Source organism: Tiliqua scincoides, chromosome 3 (assembly GCF_035046505.1).
Source record: "Tiliqua scincoides isolate rTilSci1 chromosome 3, rTilSci1.hap2, whole genome shotgun sequence".
Lineage (NCBI taxonomy): Eukaryota > Metazoa > Chordata > Lepidosauria > Squamata > Scincidae > Tiliqua > Tiliqua scincoides.
The window spans coordinates 9432783-9446141 of NC_089823.1; the positions used below are offsets into that span (position 1 = coordinate 9432783).

A 13359-nucleotide genomic window follows, 5' to 3' on the forward strand; every position below is an offset into this window, starting at 1 on the left:
TCTGTCCAACTGGCTTTCAGTGTTTTTACTCCTTGCACCCATTTATACAACTGACAGAATCAAATGGCAAAGCTTTCCCTTGAGTTGCTCCCTTGAGGCCACAGATAAGGGACTGCAAGCATAAGCTATTTCTGCCCAATGTTGCATATACACAACAGGGATCAAATGTGTGCACCTGTGGGCTGGGCAAAAAAATACTCCCCATATATCCACAGCTTAAAATGGTTCAAATCCATACAAGCATTACCACCACCTGCCTATTGTATACACTGACCCTAATTTTTACAATGGGGCAGGGTAAGCTATGCCCTCTTCCTTTCTGACATGGTTTTAAGCAATGCTAAAACTATAGGGGAAAGATCGGGTGGGGGCTCTTAAAAATCCAAACCCTAACCCTTGATTCTATTCTAGCTTTAGTCAGATCAGAGCACTATGCAGCTTTCTAAGCATAATAGCTAAAGGGGCCGGCACAAAAGGATAAGGGACCTAGACCCCTGCAGTTCAAGAACACGTGTAAATATGTATTTTAACACTCCCAGTATGTCTCCTCTCCATCTTTTGTTTCATTCCCCCGCCCCCAGTTAAAATAATGGTTTTTCTGCAGCCTCTTCTTAGATGATTTCTCTTCTGGAGCATTCCTCACTTTCATTGTTCTTCAATTCTTTTCACAGTTGTCATCATCCTTCTTCAAAATGGCACACACACAAATGGACCAGGCACTCAAATAAATGAAGTGTCCACAGATCCTGAATTACTTCAGTCCCAAGGCCACAATAATATGCTTTTCTTAGTACCTTCTAAAAAAGGCTTAGACCTTTAATGCCACTGTACACAGCTGAGTCATGCGCGGCTCTGGTGGCCATTATGTCTCATCGAACGTTAGCCAATTTCCCTCTATATTACACCTGTACATGTGGCTCTCTCTTCCCCCTGTGTGCGCAAGATGCCGCCTCCTGAGTTCCTTCATTATCAGCCCATCTCCCATCATCAAAACTATTCTGAGCATCTGTTCTGTTAATGCGTCCCATAGTGCCTTCTAGTATTAAATTATCAACAGTGTTACGAGTACAGTATGTTACATGCCCTCAGTGGCGTAGCTAGAGGGGATGCAAAGCACTACATGTTGCAGGGAGCCTCAGCACGGTGTGCTGGTGGCCCCTCCCCCTCTCCTTTGGAGCCATTCTGGGTGGTGGGAGCAAAATGGGGGCGTATGCCCAGAATGGCTGTAATGGGGAGGGGGAGGAGACCCTTACACGCCAGTGAGGCTCCCTGCAAAACACAGTGCTTTGCACCCCCTCTAGCTACACCACTGCATGCTCCTTCTTTCAAATAATGAGGAACCTGAATAGCAGGATCACACCATGCTATGACCAACATTCCATCTAGGGACTCGGCTGATCTACAGCAGCATAAGGGCCCAATTCTATCCAACTTTCCAGCACCGATGCAGCTGCGATGCAGCCCTGTGGTAAGGGAACAAATGTTCCCTTACCTTGAGGAGACCTCAGTGACTACCCTTCCCACAGCAGATGCAAACATCAGTGGTGGAAGACTAAATAGGACTGCGCTCTAATTTGGTGCTTCTGGGATCCCACAAACAGGGCATTAAGTCAGTAGTCCGCCCCTGTTGTTGCACCCTAGTAAATGGTATTCAGGAGCACACTGCCACCAATCAATTTTGCTGGGTGACTTCAAGTATTATGTTAAAGGGAAACAACTTATTTCCGTGTACTCTTTCTGCACCACACATAATTTTAGAAATTGCAGTCATGTCCTTCCTTAGTCAAAGTTTTCCTAAAGAGCCTCAAATGCTTTCAACGTTTCATCACAGAGAAATAGTCCAGCCGCCCTCCCCCGATCCTGCTCGCCATTCTTTTCTGCAATTTTCCCAGATCTACAATACCCTTTTGTCGATGGGGTGACAAGAACTGCACACACACAAATACAGCTGCCTGCATCTCAGATTTGTAGAAAGACATAACAATGCTGGAATCTCAATTTTCCATCCCAGTACTAAGAGTATCCTGGCCTCACTGTCCCAGTAACATAACTGTATTGTATGGCATCATCTTTTGTAAACTGTCTTTGAGAACTTTTAGATTGAAAGCCAGAGGATACATCTTTAAAGTTAAAATAAAGTGCTTTTAACAACATGAGTCTTCCCCCCCTCCCCATCTAACAGGTGTTGTGACAGTTTCTAATTTTGGCCAAATTTCCATTTTCTAAGGGAAACCTTGCATTTATAGGTACATTAACCATGCAGGTATCCTCTTGGACTTGGTAAGTGTCAGAATCTATGGCATACATTCTAGGAGAACTAAATTGAACCTAAACAGCATGGGTCATTTCTTAATATTCTTTTAACGAATTCCCTTACCTTTGATAATTTCTCTTTTAGAAATAAATTTGACCATGCTGCACTTTCCTGACAACTTTCTATTTACATTTGTGTTGCGTTTTATAGCACTGGTCACAGCATAATTAACACTATTACAACTTGCACAAGATCCCTGGTAACACCCAGGATTAAATTCAAGGTTACCTTTCCTCTTCTGGTCAGTTCCATGGCCAAAATTGCCACACATAGGCTGCAATCCTAACCACACTTTCCTGAGAGTAAGCCCTATTGAACAAAATAGGACTTACTTCTGAGTAGACCAGGTTAGGATTGTGCCCATAGTCTCTTTGGGTACCTGAACTGTCCGCCATAACCTGAACATTCAGTTAGCCACCTGATGTGAAGGTACTGTAGTTGTAATAGAACTAATGGGTAATTTCAAACACTTTGGCTGCCACCCCAATTTCCTTCTCCAGTTTTAACATCACTCTAGAGCTGGGATGTCAAAGGTGTTTCATATAGTGGGCCGAATAGCATGCATGGTGCCCGCTGGGGGTTGGAAGTGACCTCATTAAGCAGGAAGTGACATCGTTAAGCAGATGATGGTCAGAAATAGGCACTGTGTGACAGCAACTGTTACCCTGCACATGCCTGATCTCGTCTGATCTCGGAAGCTAAGCAGGGTCAGGCCTGGTTAGTACTTGGATGGGAGACCGCCTGCGAATACCGGGTGCTGTAGGCTTATACCATAGTCTTTCAAGACTGAAGGTTGCCAACCATTCTCACACAGAAACTTATGAGCTGCAAATGACAGAAGAGAAAATGTGCAAATCTTGTTTATAATTTCAAGATATGAGAGAGCCCAATTATTATGCTGGGACAGCCGATCATAACGGGGGCCAAATAAATTGATTCCAGGGCTGCATCTGGCCCTCCGGCCTTATGTCTGACACCTCTGCTCTAGAGTTTAGGTCAGTGCAGGGAGAATGTGTATTAAATTATTTTTTAGTACTGGTATTACTGTCCATACCTATTCTGTGGAGGAGCTTGTTTCTCTTAAGTTCTCTAATGTAGTGGATCCTCGAGCGGAGTCCACAAAGCTGCTGGGCCACATTACTCAGTCTTGCTTTCATGCTGGACCAGAACAGGTAAATTAGAGAACAAAATTTTTCTACATTTTTAGATCACTTTAAGGATTTTGCACAATAGGAGAAAAATATTTGCACTAAGGGATTCATCTTGGAAAGGGTGTTCCCCAGTTCCTGTCAGCTTTCCCGAAACAGTCCTTGCAAATGTTGGTCCTCAACCTTTTTATTTATTTACTTATTTTTCACATTTTTATACCGCCCTTCCTCCAAAGAGCTCAGGGCGGTTTACACAGCTGCTCCTCCCCTCTTTCTTGTCCTCACAACAACCCTGTGAGGTAGGTGAGGCTGAGAGAAAGTGACTGGCCCGAGGTCACCCAGGAAGCTTTGTGGCTGAGGGGGGTATTGAACCTGGATCATCCAGGTCTAAGTCCACCTCCCAAACCACTACACCACCCTGGCTCTCTAATGTTAATGTTAAGCATCATTTGGTTCCACTGCGCTTCAAGTGGTGTCTGCCCAGGACTGGCCTACTGATGAAACCTGCAGATGCAATTGTTTCAAGAGGTGAATCAAAGAGAATGGAGAACAGACAAGGGGTGCCCTGCACCTCACCTCTGCCCACTGCCACCTCCAGTCAGTTGTGGACCTACCATAAGGTCCAATGGGGCAAAAGCCCCAGGCGCGAGGTACTAGGGTCATGTGAAAGCCTCTCTGAGGCTCCCAATGGGGGCGGAAACAGTGCTTCCGGTTTCCCAGAAGCACAGTTTATAGCATCAGGGAATCTTAGAGAGGCTTCCCCAAAGCGGGTGGAGGTCGCACGCGGCTCAGTGAGCCTCAGGTGAGTAGGGGGACAGATTTTTGTATGGGCGGAGGGGCGCCATCGTGGACCTTTGCCCCGGGCGTGGGGCTAGGGAGGTCCGCTGCTGCCTCCAGCCCAACTCTTTCTGCAGCATGAATGAAGAAAGAAAAGGAACAGTTGTCGCCACAGTTATCCCCACCTCACCCGCTAGGCAACCAGGTTGGGCCACAGTGATCCACCTGCCACCCCCTTAACCTACACTGAACTCCAGTGCCACCTCCTTTCTCCACACATTTCTGCTCTAGATAGGATGACATCGAGGAAAGAGCTGGTGCCGTAGCTTAAGATAAGGAGAGGCAGGTTCCACTTCACTGCAATCTGCCAGGCTACGCCTCACCTTGTCCCCCTTGCCTTGCCCATCCAGCAGATCAGATGAGTGAGGATAAGGTGGTGGTGGTGGTGGGAGTAAGATTGTGCACTTGCAAGGTTTGGGGGGCACAGAATTTGTGCACTGCTTCAAGTGCAATTTTGGCTTAGGCAGGGCCAAATTTTTACATATCCCTCTGTTAGCCTTTAAGGAGCCACAAGATTCTTTGGGTTATATCCTGAAATGGGAATGGGCCAATGCAAGTCCCTTGCGCCAGCCCAGAGGTGTCGCAAAAGTGCTGTAAGGCACTTTCACACCACTGTGCGAGGCTGGTGCAGGGATGTGCACCAGTCTCCTGAGGCTGACACAGACCCCGCAGCACCTGCAGGACTGGCAAGGTTGCGCTGACCAAGGCAGGCCAGCACAGGGACTTAGGGAGGGTAGGAAGGAGACATTTTCAGATGGAGGGAGAGCGAGCAGAGGGCAGGCCCATGGATGGGCCACGGGCAAGTGGGGGTGGGGCCAGGATCCATCACTTGTGCCAGATCCTAATCCCTAATAGCTCTGGGCTGCTCAGATTTGCAGCAGCCCAAGTAGCCCCATCAGGGTTGCTCTGGTGTTACCCGGGGTAAGGGGAATGAATTCCCCTTGCCCTGCAGGCAGCTCAAACCCTTTATTGGATAAAGGGAAGGCCAGTTGGCCTCTCCATTCCAGCGCAGGTTTGGATTGGGCTGTCTGTCACTTAACCTTCTATATTGCCACTAATTATGATTCTTTAGCATCTTCAACAATTCATCCTGAATTTTCACATTCTGGTATTTTGTTCCAGGAAATTGCACAGCTTCTGATTCTGGTTCTGAGCTTCTGGTTCAGACTGAGCACAAATGTATATTTTGTACAGTTTTAAAATTATGTAAAGATGTGTGCTCCAATACAATAGGATTGTACAATGTCTCTCACAGAGCTTGCTCGCTACAGTTCTATGGACCTGTTGAATCCATCACATGAGAGTATTCAAGTTTCCTATGGCAAATGTCACAAGTTGGCAGCAGGTATTTGACAGAGCTGCATTTGGAGCAAAATTTAGAGAAAAGGCATCTTGTAGCAAAGCGGCAAAGGTGTTTAACGTGGTTTTTCCCATTCTTCTGCATTCTCTCTCTCTCTCTCTCTCTCTCTCTCTCTCACACACACACACACACACACACACACACACACACACACACACACACACACAGAGTCATGTAGCTGGCTTCCAAAAGAAATAAATGCTTCTGTGTTGATGTATTTTTTTTTTCTTGAAGAAAGGTGGGGAGGAGAAAAAAGAGAGAGATAAATGGAATAAGGATTGCAAAACAGCCTGCACAAAGAAAGTGTTTCATACAATGCGTGTGCGTGGGATTGGCATTGAGAGAATATCAGTGGTTCTTTGCCATCATTATCCTCAAGACATCTGTCTGCTTTAGAATGCTGGAATCTGGGAATACATTTTTTAAAAGATACGTTGTCAAAGCCCACTGTTGTCGGGAGGACAACAGTTCACAGCGTTCTGAATAGCATGGACAGAATGAATGGAGAGAGACTCTTCATTCACGCACACTCTAGAACTCAGGGCCATCCAAAGAAAACGACTGTCAATGCAGACAGGATAAACAGAAAGAAGTGGCACTCCATGCAAAGCATCATTAACACACAGAATTCATTGCCACATGTCACGGTGATGGCCAAAGACCTTTTGAAAAATTTATTTTAAAAAAAAGATTTAACCATTCATCAGAGACGTTTGTATCAATGACAATAATTCACAACCACGAAACAGACCCTTCAGGTTGTGAGGCAGGATCCCAGTTGCTGGAGGGCACACGGCAGTGTGCGTGTATGGGGGGGGAGTTACCATCAAGCCCTGTTTGTGGGCTTCCTGGAGGTATCTGGCTTGGCTGGAATCCATATCGTGAAGCTGGCCAAGATTAGGTGTGATTGCTAGCCATTAGGTGTGATTCAGCAAGGCTTTAACTGTGTTCTTAACGGGCACCAGCTATTTCGAGAGACCAAACAGGAGGTTAGATGAAGTGCTGGTCTGACTTTGTAAGACTTGCACTTTATTATGCTTGCACATGGGATCCCACTGTCAAGGTGAATTTATAAAGGATGGTATTACAACCCAGTGTATGAGGCAAGAATCAGGCAACAGAAAAACTGAACAATGCTTCACTGCTCACAAGGTATAGTTTGGTACTAACAGATATGACATCAGCCTCTTAGAAAACATCCTATGTGATTCCCCTGGAGAAAAGGTGTTCCTTTTGGTCAAGGAATTCTGGTGAATGAGCAATTGTGTGCAGTGTTTGGTGATTAGATTACACAGCACACAAAAACAAGAGGGCAGCTGATGTATGAATCTTTTTTGCTACTTCAACAGCAGCAAAATACTGGGAACCATCATATCCCAGCAAAGATGGTAACCAGACACCTTTCAAGTCCTAATTCCCCTCCCTCCTCCCTTGCTTGGAGTTCTTCAAAATACTGAACTGTCCCACTTGGAAAACCGATACTGTCATTTAGTAGATACCATGTTGGGTTGGGGTTCAGAAGCAAGCAGGTAAAGAGAATATGCTAACATTATTTCCCCCTCTCACCAGTGCTTAGGACGCTACATCTGAAAACACAAAGTGCTGTCTTAAGGACAGATACCAAATGAAATCCTGTTGCAAATCTAATAATACTTGTTGGAAAAAAGGTCATTGAAACAAAGTGGTCATACAGCCTGACACATCCTGGTACAAAACAATGTTAGGTGATTGCCAAGTGAAAAAAAAAAGTCAGATAAAATAACACAGTGTTAAATAAATTGGACATGAGCACAACTATGGCTTTAACAAACCGTAAACCCTAGCTACTTTCCCTTTAATGAGGTGTATCACAACTGCAATACAGCATTGCAACAAGTATCAGGAAATGGAATATTGAGCACAACAACATTTGATGCTTTATTGCATTTTGGCTGGTGGCATCAAGCTAGGGAAGAACATATATAAAATATTCAAAAGATCCTTTTAGGGAGGACGGGACACATTCATGCCGTACAGTGGAGCACCGCAACAAGTTTACCGGTGTACTCTCTGAGCAGCCACAATACCAGATGCAGAAGGGGTTCTTTTCGAAACAAAAAGGACATTAAAAGACTTTGGAAAGAATCTGCTGCTGAGCATTAAGGAAAACCAGCAAGGCAAGGAAAAAAAAACAAACCAAACAAACAAGCAGGAGGCACACACCATGCTCCAATTAATCACATTACACTGTAGCTGGTCCTGTTTTCAGAGCAACGCGATCAGATTCAACACGGCACACCAACAGATTGAAGACATAAGAAGCAAGGCTGCTTTCCCCCACTCATGACATACCTTCTCTGCCTTTGCCTTCCTGGCATTATGAACAAACCTGCGTCCCAGCTTCTTGGCATACCAGATCGACGCAAACATCCTACAGAGTAAGGATTTCAACCAGAGTATGCACCAACAATAAACTTCCCCCAGAGCTCAAAGACAGTTCTGACGATGGCTCCAGTCCTTTCACTATTATTATGCCGCGTCTTTTTCAGATCCTTTCAATTCTAGGTAATGGGGGGGGGGGGGAATCTCATATGACCAGCCAGCAGGTATATTTACATACTGCCTGTGAGAGGTCTTGGGTGAGGCATCTTTGCATCCAGCTCACATCCAGTCTGCTAACTGCCTGTCTGCAGTTCTTTAGCAGTGCTACCACCAGCTACATGTGTGTGTCAGCGTGAAAGGAGCTGCAGTAAACTAGTGGAGCAGAGAGCTCACATCCTGCTTCTCTCCTCCTGAAATTTAACTCCTTGCTTCTGTTTGGGAGGATGCAGCCTACTATCAGAACTACATAGCAGCAGCTCAAAGAGGACTGATACGTGGGATGCTCAACACAAGAGATTAGAGTGAGCGTAAGTGGGGAATGAAAGGTATTTATTTGTGCATGTTTATAGCTCGTCCCATTCTAAAGGGCCCAGGAGAGTAGCTATTCAAAGCACAAAAGCCCATCATGACACTGGTATGGCAAGCAACATGCAACACTGAGCACACAGTTTAGCCCTGCCTGTTCATTTAGGTGCAGAAAGCACCCACAGGGGCCTGATCAGAACGATAAAACACAGGGAAGGAGTATTTCATCCTTTCTCACCATCCTCCCTCACCCCTGAAGTTCCTATTAGCCCTGCAAGGGAAGTTTCCTCCTGAGGCTAAAAGCAAGGCTGGGGGAAAGGGAGGAGAGGTAAGTCCCGGAGCACTGCCTGATGCTGCCTTGTGTCCATTGCAGCCGCACCCACACACAAAAATCCCTCTACCATGATCCTTGTGATGTTTCTTCAAATGTGGAAGTACAAGACTTCCGGTTTGAAGAGACAACACTTTTAGTAGGCAGAAAGTGGATCAGTGCGGATTGCAGCTGCTGCAAGCTGGAGGGAGGTAGCAGCAGACTTGGGGTGATGGGAGTCCCAAATCTGTCACCCTCCCCCCCTCCCCCCAGAGTCTGTCACTGATGCAACCAGTATCACCTAACTTTCTGGATGGGCTCCCTCTGGGAAAAAGGATTAAATAGCCCCTTCCTACATGCTGCAGTCCTGATCAGGAACCCTGTGAAAGCTACTTACACTTAAACAGAATAAACAGGCAGGGTCACACAACACATTCAGGGCAATAGGTAGTTTAACTAGCAACTGTTACCCTGCACATGCCTGATCTCGTCTGATCTCGGAAGCTAAGCAGGGTCAGGCCTGGTTAGTACTTGGATGGGAGACCGCCTGGGAATACCGGGTGCTGTAGGCTTATACCATAGTCTTTCAAGACTGAAGGTTGCCAACCAACCAAACCTTCTCCCAAAGCCCAGACCCTGTGAACACCTGCAGCTTCCCTAATCTCTTTGTCAACACATATATGCTCACTACAGAGCAGTATCTACTCACACTATCTCCTACTTAGTCCCACTGTTTTAGCACTCCCTTGGGAAAGCCTTGGCCCCTTCCTCAGTTCTAACTCCTCTCTACACATTACAGATGACGGCTGCCCCCAACTCTTCCCACCCATTTCCACTCCTTTAATGCTTTCTGCAGGAACTTGAAACCCCGTTCCTACCAAATCTATGCCTCTACTACATTGCTACAAGTCTATGCCCACACTACATCTGAAAGAGATTCAGGTATCACCACAAGAGGCAGAGGAAAAAAACAGAGAACAGTGAGACAAATTTGAAATGTTCCAAGGTCGGTTGTGAATCTCAGTGGGTGGTCCTTTGCAAATTATCATGTTGCCATCTCACCAACTTCTCACAATGGTCATAAAAGAGAAAAGGCAGCATTAAAAAAACACTCTGAAATGTATCCACCCCCTGCCTTCACCCTGGGTGGACAACAGGTTAAGACATGTAATGGGATTTGGTGGTACATGTGGTTCCTGTATTTGTTAAAAGTTTGAAGTTCACAATTTGCAAACAGATAAAGAAAATACACTACACAGAAGCCAAAAATTGACACCAAGACGTAATAAATCACCCTCAAAACATTCCTCAGCCTAGACAGAGACAGGATACATACAGTCACAGAAGGAAATACAAACATGAACCTTCAATAATTCAATTTTGTTGCCACTCCTAGTTTTAACCTTTTCTCCCATTGCATGCTTCAGAGTGCACCTACACACACACTCTTTTGAGGGTGAGTGAATTAGTTAATATTGATGAAACTTACTATTTCCATTCCTGAATCCCACTGAACCATAAATATGATTCTCCAGTGCCTGGTAAAGGGATGACCCACCCACATCTGCAAAACATCTTGAGCATCTATAACGTGAGCCAGGCACTCCTACGCAGTTGCTACAGCTGGGATTTTCTTCTTTTTAACTACCTGAACTTTTCTCACTTGTTCTGGGTTCTCAACAATCCCTGCAAAAGTGAATAGGAAGAAGGTGCTGGAAGACAAGTCTACAGCTTCCTGGGATCAATATTAGCTTACAGAGAACTGTGGCTTTCTGCCCTTGAACCTTTCTACATCCTGATCCTTTTCCATCTACCTTCTTCTGAACTGGAACCTGCTCTAAAGCCCTGTTTCCAGTTCATCTTGTCTGTCTTCAACCCTATTCCTAGACCCAGATCCCCCCTTCCATTCTGCTTCCTGTTTGGCCTGATTCTGTAACATCCCTGACCTTGCTGCAACTTACTTCAACAGCCCTGACTTGCAAATGCTGTTCACATTCCTCCTAATAACATAGAAATATTGTGGTAGAGATTTGCTTTCAGGGACATAGTGGTAAAATGATTGTCCCTAGTTCGGTTCCTGGCATCTCCATAAGTGAAAGGAACAGGAAAAGATTTCTTCCTAAGATTCTGGAACATTGCTGACATTTAAAGTAACTGTACTAGGTAGAAAGATGTTGATCACCTTCGTATTGTTTGACCTCCACGTCTCTCTGAGAGTGCCCTTCCTCCATCAGTGTCCTCACCTGCTGAAGTTTTCAGCAGAGATGCTAATCAGAACATCTCACCTCACCCTAGAGATTAACTGCTCCATCCTGTGTCCTTCCACACTGAAGCAGTGTGAAGCTGCCACACTGAAGCACCATGGAGGCGCGCACTGCATGCTGTGGTGGTGGATCAAGAGGCCTGTGAGATGTATGGAAAAAATATTTTCTCCTTACAACTGCATAGAAGCCCTGATGGCCTTTCAGACTCCTTAAACCTAGACCAGCTATATAGCTGGAGTTAGTGAGGATAGCAAGTTGGCAGAAAATGGAGATAAGATCTGGTGTGCTCAACTGCTGCTAGATCTACCCCTCGCTCTCCCCCAAGACACTCCTGGTTTCTCCCCCTTAACTCCCCATTACTCCCCTTCCCTGCTGACTGCCCACCACGCCACCAATGTATCTCCTCCAGAGGTGGCTGGGAGCTCCAGTGGCATTCGTAGTTGCCAACCATTAGCGCTGGTGGCCCCATTGCATACAGTGACACTGCATCAGCAGCGCCAACAGAGAGGGCTTTCTGCTGATGGAATGCTGTCAGCAGAGGGTGCCCAAAGGATTGGGCCCTCAATCTCTTTTAAGGAAGGGCTTTCAACGTGCTGAAAATGCAGTTTACAAACTCCCTTATTCAGATGACCTCCATGGCTGCATCCCTGCTTCCTTGTGAAAGAAAAGGTGAAGGGTTTTTAAGGGAAGGTTATGAACATTTCTAGGAAAAAGCTGTATATCTGTAATGTGCGACCAGATCAAGAAAGAAACATCTGAATGTTGTGGTTTCTTGAAAGATAGAAACCTTCTTTCAAATTGTAAAAATCCCTACAGGAATTTAAATTGCCTGCCTATGTAAACCACCTTGAATAAAGTCTAAGGAGAAATCTGAGGACCAAGAAAGGTGGTATAGAAATACCTGTATTATTATAATATTATTATTATTATATCAACACAGCAGGTCCGCTTGTTTCATTGATGCTTCTAAGGTGGGTTTTTATTATACAGTATATTCATTATAGGCTTATTCCTTGGCTGGCTTTTATTTCAGTGCATGGAGGATTTTGTATATTGTCTGTTTGTATTTTGAGATTGAGATTTGGGTAAGGACCATATCCTCCCATGCAAACCTTCTGTGTATTCAAACCTACAACAAAGACCCTGCTCTATATCCCTCCACTGGGTAGGGTAGATGGCAACAGGGGAAAGAGGGTTTTTTTGGCTGTGATTAATTTTGTACCAAAATGTTCAAGGTGATTTAACAGAAAGAAAAAAAAAAATACAGGTCCAGATTCCCTAACCATGGATTTGAAACCCGTGGTTTTAACTAACTGCTGGTTCCAAAACAGTGGTGGAAGCCAGACTTGGACATCACCGAAAATGCCCTCTGTTGGCACCCAGGAGCCTTTCTGAGACCTGTAGAAGCTGCATACACCCTGTAAAGGCTTCAGAACACACCCCTCCCCCGGAGCAGTTTAAACCAGTGCTTCTCAAACTTTTAGACAGATTTACTCCCTAAGTAAGTTTTTGCAGAGGAAGGGCCAGGGCAGCGAGACAATCTCCAGGATCATGTCGCTAAGGGAGGATGAAGGGGGTGCTTTTTACTTACTTTCATTTACTTACTTACTTACCTCTAGACCAGGGCAGGAGGTCTGGTCTAGAGGGTAGAGCCTCCATTTGCCTGAAGATTAACATCCACAAGGTCGCCAGTTCGAGGCCATGCGACCTTGAAGCAGCTGGCAAGCTACAGCTGAGCTGTTCCATCTGCTCGGAGCGTGGGAGGATGGAGGCCAGAATGTTAAACCAGATCGGAGTGTGACACCTTGAATGTGGTGGTTCTTGAAAGAGAGAACCTTCTTTCAATTTGTAAAAATCCCTGCATGGATTTAATAAGCCTGCCTGTGTAAACCGCCTTGAATAAAGTCTTGAATAAAGACCAAGAAAGGCGGTATATAAATACTGTATATTATTATTATATTATTCATTAACGTAGGGCTGCTGCAGCTTCCGGGTGGCGCAGGGAGCAACATGCAGCCCGCCGCAGGGCTCCTCGATGTTTGAAATGTTGAGACAAAGTGTGCCTCCTGGAAGCTGCAACAGCCCTATGTTAGTGAAAGTATGTAAAAAGCACCCCCACGCCCCCCCTTAGCGACACAATCCTGTGGATCGTCTTGCTGCCCTCTCCCCTTCCCCCGCCCCTTAAAGTGACGGGGGAACCTCTACACGAACTGGTGGGGGCACAACCCACCAGTTTGAGA

The 13359-nt window shown here is 45.6% G+C and overlaps 1 protein-coding gene and 2 pseudogenes across 2 annotated transcripts in view; 2 read left to right on the forward strand and 1 right to left on the reverse strand.

The window, feature by feature from the left end:
- The window catches only part of DLG2 (discs large MAGUK scaffold protein 2), a 1048787-nt gene that overhangs the window by 422052 nt on the left and 613376 nt on the right, over positions 1-13359 (reverse strand). Inside the window, exon 1 of one of the 2 annotated variants that reach the window (XM_066618867.1) lies at positions 7991-8068. The exons of the other annotated variant lie outside the window; for it this stretch is intronic. Coding sequence (XP_066474964.1) covers positions 7991-8068 — 78 coding nt within the window. Of the gene's footprint in view, positions 1-7990; positions 8069-13359 lie in introns of those variants that run through there. 2 annotated transcript variants of the gene reach the window in all.
- On the forward strand, positions 2964-3080 carry LOC136647117 (5S ribosomal RNA; annotated as a pseudogene).
- LOC136646976 (5S ribosomal RNA) lies at positions 9311-9427 on the forward strand (annotated as a pseudogene).